Here is an 8,144-nt window from a genome sequence, read left to right on the forward strand (position 1 = left end):
CTAAAAATGAAATTCATCACATCGTGGGGGTGTATCATTATCGGGTAATGCCTTTGAGATTCAAGAATGCCGGCGCCACTTACATGAGGGCAATGACTACCGTCTTTCATGATATGATACACAAAGAAATTGAGGTGTATGTGGATGACGTTATCGTCAAGTCCCGAGTAGGTGAGGACCACCTCGAACATCTTCGAAGATTCTTTGACAGGCTCCGCAAGTACGATCTGAAGTTAAATCCTGCAAAATGTGCATTTGGAGTGCCTGCCGGAAAGTTATTGGGATTCATAGTCAGTCGCCGGGGTGTCGAGCTGGACCCACCAAGATCAAAGCAATCCAAGAGCTACCACCTCCTAGAAAGAGGTCATGATCTTCTTAGAAAGGTTGAATTACATTGAACGCTTCATCGTCCAGTCCACAGTGATCATAGAACCGATCCTCAAGCTTCTCAAGAAAGACGCTCCAACCAAATGGACAGAAGACTGTCAGAAATCCTTTGACATAATCAAAAAAATACATGTCAAACCTACCTGTCTTGGTTCCGCCAAGACCTGGAAGTACTTTGCTGCTATACATGTCAGTATCGAAAAATGCTTTTGGACGCATGTTAGCACAAAACGACAAGACAGGGAAGAAAGAGAAGGCCATCTATTACATCAGTAAAAGTTCACACCTTGCAAATCCAGATACTCTTTGGTGGAAAAGACATGTTGCACCCTAACTTGGGTATCTCAGAAGTTGAGACATTATATGGCCGCTTACACGACTCATCTGATCTCCAGAATGGACCCATTAAGGTACATCTTTCACTAGCCCATGCCCATAGGGAAGCTGGCCAAATGGCAAATGCTTTTGAGCGAGTTTGACATCCAGTACGTCGCGTAAAATGCAGTCAAAGGGTAGGTATTGGCAGACCTATTGGTAAGAAGCCCAGTAGACGACAATCCAGTACCTTTACGGACTTACTTTTCAGATGAAGAAATAATGACAATTGAAGGTGAGGAAAGCGAAGACGAGTCAGGATGGAAAGTATACTTTGATGGAGCAGTCAATTTTAAAGGATCAGAGATTGGTCCGTCTTGGTTTCAGACTCAGGCCAATATTATCCAGTGGCAGCCAAGTTAAATTTCAATTGCACTAACAACATGGCTAAATATGAAGCTTGCATCTTAGGTTTACGCTTAGCTCTCGACATGGATGTGAAAGATCTTCAGGTAATTGACGACTCGAATTTGCTAATCCACCAAGTTCGAGGAGAGTGGGCCACCAATCAATCAAATCTACCCAAGTAGGATTCGAACCTACGACCAATCGGTTAACAACTGACCGCTCTACTATTGAGCTGCTGAGGAACAATAAATGAAAAGATCATACCATACGTCGAACTTGTGCAGAGATTGGCAGATCGTTTCTGAGAAGTCAAGTTCAAACATATACCAAGAACTCAAAATGAGTTCACCGATGCATTGGCAACGATAACATCCATGATCCAGCATCCCGACAGTAGATACATTGATCCTGTCAAAGTCGAGATGAAAGATCAGCCAGCCCACTGTGCTTTTGTAGAAGCTGAGATTGATGGAAAGCCTTGGTATATTGACATCAAAATGTTTTTGGAGAAAGGACAATATCCCGAAGGAATAACCTTGAATCAGAAGGGGACTATCAGGAAATTGGCAAATGGCTTTTTTTCTTAATAAGAATGTCCTTTACAAAGAAAACTCCAGATTTGGGATTGCTCAGGTGTGTGGACTCTTCTGAAGCCACAAAATTGATTGAAGAAGTGCATGCTGGAACCTGCGAGCCTCACATGAATGGGTTCATGCTAGCAAAGAAAATTTTGAGAACAGGTTATTACTGGATGACCATGGAAAATGACTGCAACAAATTTGTCCAAAAGTGCCACAAGTGTCAGATTCATGGTGACTTGATAAAAGTCCCTCCAACAGAACTAAATGCTATGACATCACCTTAGCCATTCACCACTTGAGGCATGGATGTCATAGGACCAATTGAGCCATCCGCGTCAAACAAACATCCTTTCATCTTGGTTGCCATAGAATACTTCACCAAGTGGGTGGAAGTAGCATCTTACTCATCAGTGACAAAGAAAGTGGTCACAGTGTTTGTGCGTAACAATATTATATGCCGATTTGGCATCCCCAAAACAATCATAACAGACAATGAGGCTAACCTGAATAGCCATTTGATGAGAGACATGTGTGCACAGTTCTGGATTACCCACCGAAATTCAACTGCATATCATCCGCAAATGAATGGGGATGTAGAAGCCGCCAATAAAAATATCAAGAAAATCCTCCGAAAGATAATTGATAACTATAAAGATTGGCATGAACAATTGTCTTATGCGTTCCTGGGATACCGTACTACGGCCAGGACCTCAACTGGAGCCACTCCGTACCTGTTAGTGTATGGCACCGAAGCAGTGATACCAGCTGAGGTAGAAATTCTTTTGCTTCGGATAATACAAGAAGCTGAGTTGGACAATGCGGAGTGGGTCCGTAAAAGTTATAAGCATCTGGCTTTAATAGATGAAAAGAGGATGATCGTTGTTTGCCATGGTCAACTGTACCAGCAGAGAATGGCGCGTGCTTTCAACAAACGTGTGAGAACTCGGGTGTTTCAGATTGGCAATTAGTACTCAAAACAATATTCCCTAATCAAGAAGAATACAAAGGGAAGTTCTCACCAAACTGGCAAGGGCCCTATATGGTACGAAAAGTGCTGTCATAGTTTCCATAGTTTAGGTGTTCTTTCGTTGGATTCCCTCTATGTGTAATTTTGCATTTCTTTTAGAAAACCAAATCCAAAATTATGTACGAACTACGCAAGGACCTGATTCCCTAGACTTATAAGGGGATACGTAGGCGCTTTTCCAAGCTCGGTCGCTTTAAACCAATATATATATAATGAATAAAAAAATCCAAATTATGTATGTTGAATTACGTTATGACCTGATTGTCACTTAGGATACATAGGCGCTCATTTGAGTTCACTCTCTCACAAAAAAAACTCTAATATGCTTACCCTGAACTGCGTTTCTACTTGATTCTCGAAACGGGATACGTAGGCGCTCTCCCGAGCTCGGTCATCCCAAACAAAATTTCCAACAAACCTTAGGAAACTTCAAAAATGATTCAGCAAGGGAAAGATAAAGGTAATCCCACAAAGGAACTGGGGCAGAATTTTTGAGAAAGATCTCAAAAATTCTTCAAGCGCGGTGAAATCAAGAAATGACAAGTCGACACTTATACTGGGCAAAATTTTTGAGAGGGTCTCAAAAATTCCTTCGACATAGCGAAACTCGAGTTGGTACAAAGACATATACAAACTGGGGCAAAATTTTCTAAAGGGATTCAAAAAATTTCACGAGTCAAGGTCAAGAAGAAGAAGAAGAGACGGGAGACCTTGCTTGAGTAGCTAATGTCATGATATTAAAAGGGCGTATATAAAGTATTATTTTTTTCAAAACATATATGCATATATCTTCATAGGAAAATCATCGCACAAAAAACTTTCCTAAAGGAAGAACAAAAGATTATAAGAAAATGAGCATCCTTCCCTTTGAGATATGAGCGGAAGAAGTCCATACGCATGGAAGGTGATCGACCATATACGAAACTGACAAATCTTTCTGTGGATGTAGGAACAAAAAAGCATGGATGTTTTACACTAATACATTTGCTAGAATGTTCAAAACAGTGTAACGATAACAAGCAAAGCGAAGAAAAATTCCAAGGACGACAGCACAAAAAGGTGACGAAGTCCTTCCCAAGCAAAATTTCCTCTATGCTAACAAATTCATTCATTTTTGCAGAGCACAATGATTTCTACAAAAAGAAAATTTTAAAGACTACTGGAAGATATAATCACGGTATCAGAAGCTGAGTTTTCACTAAAAAATAGTTTCTGTATCAAGGTATTGAGACTCCGGCCTAGACGTCGCATGGCTTGCCTTGATACATTGGCTGAATGAACGTCCAAAAATTCAAAAATTTAAAATGATGCGTTGATAGTGGGATTGAATGTCGTTACTCACAATCGAGTCTAGTCCTTTTGGAAGATGTAAATCTTGTCGATGGGCGGGTATTCTTCCCCGGAATCAAAAAAGGAAGGTGTAAGTCTTGCCACCGAGGTAAGCTTCTTTCCTCAAAATGACAATATTGATTAAGAGACTACGTGCCGAAGGGGCTGAGTCGCCGTCCATATATATAGCCAAAAATAGATAGCGTAATTCCGAGCTTGATGTCTGCAATCGTTGAAATACGAATGTGATTCCTACGTCAAGATTTGTGGTCGCTATTGCAGTTTATTTCAAGTTAACGTAATCATTGTTCAGGGATAGTGGTAGTCATGAGAAAAGGCTCCGCCCTTGAATATGCCGTAGTTAAATTGAAAATTCTGACTAAATGTTGTAATTCTGAACACAGGGGTTGGTGGTCATCATGAGAGGAATATGATCCCGCACTCTGATAATCAGTCTACATTTACGTATTTTTGACTATAGGTGATGTTAGACCAATTGGTATACCGCGGTCACTGTATGCGGATAACGGGATGAGCGACACCAGATTTGGACAGTCATCGCGATATGCAATCATGATATGATGCCAAATTTTTGAGGGAAGTGGACGTCGTAAGAAACAAAAACGGCCCCACACGAGAAAATATGGGTTTCATGATGACCTATTGAGTTACGAAAATGACAACCGGAATGGGTTGTGAGGTTCACAGAAATGAGGTTTAGCCCGACCCAGATCCCAACAAAAGTTATCATTTGAACGATCGAAACATCTGACGACGACGAAAAAAATCGGTCGAAGTATCGTGATTATTATCCAAAGTAGATTATTTTTTTAAAAAAAATATACACAAAAAACACACACTTGCCGTAGAAAAGGAAGAAGACGGACAAGCATTTGCAAAAAGATGGATGTAACAGTGGAGAATGACTCCAATGTCAGCAAAATGGCAAAATGCCATGTAGGTATGATTCCATAAAATAATTTTTTTTTTGAAAAACTAACGCGCTGGACTCAGCATTTGGAAACGAGCTAGGAGCTACCGAAGATGGAAGCAAAAGCGTATTCAAAACATGCGGAGCATACGTGGAACTTTTCTTGGGAAACCGACCAAAATCGTGTGTGAAAGTCAAGCTTTCTACTAGGGGTGTCAAAAAAATATGAAAAACCGACCGAACCTAACCTTACCGAACCGATTTATAGGGTTTTTTCAATAAAACCGCGGATTTTTATTTAATATTATAACCGTCCCGAACAATTAGGGTGGTATTTTTAATTTATAAAAAATCCAAAAAATCCTGAACCGAACCGAATAGCCTTACATGTAGAAAAATATTTTATATATTATAAATAATTGAATATATAAAATATATTTTACAAGTTATGTTTCAATTATAAAAGTGAATTTGGCCACTGGACTTTGGGCTTTGGCATGGAGATAAATCACAATATACTCACCATAGCATCGATTCTTAAATACTTGTTAGTTGGTTATATTCTAATCTTCTATTTAGTACAAATTAAATGATCTGCGATGAATCTATTCATTCTATTTGGCTAGAAGGTGCCTATAGCTAATTAGCCATTTCCCCTGTTGTTTCAAAGCAAGTATATAAAGGCCTCTCAGTTATTCATTTAATTATTGTATTAATAGATAAAGCTAGGCTGTATTCTTAGGTGATATTTTAAAAGTAAAACAAGCAAAAATTAACCGAACCGTACCGATACCGAAGAGAAACCGACATGATTGGGATGGTTTTAGAAAATCTAATTTTGGTTATACACTGTGAAATAACCGAAAAATTGAGATGGTATAATTTTTTAAAAATAACCGGCCGAACCGTCCCATTGACACCCCTACTTTCTACATCAGAGATTTGAAAATGCTTCAAGCATCAACACCAACAGGACCTTTTAAAAACCGCCTCCGGTTCGGGTTTCAACCAGAAATAGCCGAAGGAAATCCCACATAAGGGACATTCCTTTTCAAACGTTTGAGTCGAACTACAGATGGCCTGATTCCCGAGGTCAGGTATATGTAGGCTACTCAATTTCGAGGATCGGCCATACTCGTATAATTATCCCGATACTTATTGGGATAATTTGAACAAAATCCTTGTCCTCCTAGAGTCACAACTACAAAGGGCCTGAATTCTCATGTAACTTGAGATATGTAGGCAGTCCAGAAGCCAGGGTCAGGATATATTTCCAAAATTTGCACAAAGAGAGCTGTAGCTTTGTTAGCAGGTAAAAATTAGGTTTTTCAAATTCGCAGCTCAAGGATGGCCTTGTCATCCTTGATCTCCGAAGGGACAGTTGTTGACACCTAATTTTCACCTGACAATATTCGTATTTAAATTTTTGAGATTCCCGAGCCAAAATGGAGTACGAATATGCTTTTAGATTTTTTTTTAGAGTCAAAAGACTGTTTAAAATGACCTAATGGTAAGTCAAATTGTGAATTTGACGAAAATTGAGAAATTTGACGTAAAAATTGAGAATATGGTGAAAATGATGAAAATCAACAAATTTTGAGAAAAATTCAGGATATGTCATTAAGATATATGATTTAGAAGAAGAAAAGCGTATCCCATTCTATTTAGTTCGGGAAATTTGAAATTTCAAACGACATACGAGTTACGTGTTAATTTGACTACATTTTTCACATTTTTTAAATATTACTCGAAACTATGCCAATTTTGGTCTCGTATTAAAGCTCGTATCTTGAAATGGCGTAATATGAATTTTGTTTTTACAAAAAATAAATTTACGAATGTTTTTAACTGAATACATTCTATTAATGATTTAGTATAATGTTTTAAAAGTTTGTACAAGAGGGCTATTTGTCATAACTCATAAACACTGGGGGGCCTTTTTAAATATTCTTAAAACTTTATGGGGGGGGGGGTATAAGTGCCAAGGGATTGAAGTTTTAAATTAAAACTTCAGTCCCTCATTCTCTTCGCTTCACCTTCTTCTCCAAGCCATCTCTAAAGTGAAACTGGGGTTTTATTTTCGCGATTCCGATTCAGCAATTTCCATGGCTCGATTGATGAGATTCTTGAGGGGTTTTGATCCCCACACTGTCCTCTACTTATTTCCAGGTTTATTTGCTTTTAATTGTCCATTTTTTTTTACCATAATTTGACTTGACTCGGGTTGTTGCTCGGGTCCTTGTTGAATTTTGGTAGCCATAGGCGAGGTTTAATACCTTTTTCCAACTTGAACACCTAATTCGTAAATAAATAGGGATCCAGAGCAAAAACCGGTACAAATTATGGGGATTTTATCCATTTCTTGTACTATTTGACCGTTATTTGCTATGTGTTTGTTTGTTATATGACTGAGTGTACTATCCCTAAATTTTCGCCTATGTTCTAGGATTTTTGAATTGTGTTTGGCTGGAATTTTGTCTTGTTGTATGAGGTGTATTTGTTTGTAACTGATTTTGGTACTGGTTGTACGATTTCTGTGAAAAATTCTATCCCATTCTGTCCCAAATTCGAATTTGGGATTTTCCAATTCAGGGGATTCCATTTTTGCCCTTAATCCTGTGTTATCTATAAATAACAACCTTATTTTTCATTTTAAGGATCTCTTTTTTTTCTGATCCTAAGAATTATATATATACACTACTCTATATTATACACTATACACTACAATACTACACTTACGATACAATACATAATTCTAATATACAAGAAACATACAAAACTCTACTATATATTACAATACGAGTCTATACTACTGAAAAAGACATACTGTTTTCACAAAAACTCGAAAGGAAAGGTTAAAAGCTTGTTGGTTGTTGAAGATTGAGGTCCCAATCTCTCCATTTTGGTCTTTTGGTTGCCCCCATAAAAGGTAATATCTCATTCCATCCTTTTTACCTCGTTTACTTGCTTGTAACATGATTTTTATGCTATTTACATGATCGAAACCTGCCTATTTATTCTGTTATGGCTACATACTACTTCGAGGTTCATTAAAGGTGCGAAAGATGATGTCTTTGTGTCTTATGTTTAAGTTAAAAACTTGTAAAAAAAAAATGGTAAAAAAGAAAAGAAAGAATCTCTTTGTTTGGATCTTTATTTTCGGCTA

The 8,144-nt window shown here is 38.1% G+C and overlaps 1 protein-coding gene across 1 annotated transcript; it reads left to right on the forward strand.

Moving 5' to 3' along the window:
• The first annotated feature begins 1,993 nt into the window (after positions 1–1,993).
• On the forward strand, positions 1,994–2,659 carry LOC132057877 (uncharacterized). The gene has a single exon (XM_059450468.1). The coding sequence runs from the start codon at positions 1,994–1,996 to the stop codon at positions 2,657–2,659; it is 666 nt and encodes a 221-aa protein (XP_059306451.1).
• The last annotated feature ends 5,485 nt before the right edge of the window (positions 2,660–8,144 follow it).

The sequence above is a fragment of the Lycium ferocissimum genome, chromosome 5 (assembly GCF_029784015.1).
Source record: "Lycium ferocissimum isolate CSIRO_LF1 chromosome 5, AGI_CSIRO_Lferr_CH_V1, whole genome shotgun sequence".
In the NCBI taxonomy this organism is placed as follows: Eukaryota; Viridiplantae; Streptophyta; class Magnoliopsida; order Solanales; family Solanaceae; genus Lycium; species Lycium ferocissimum.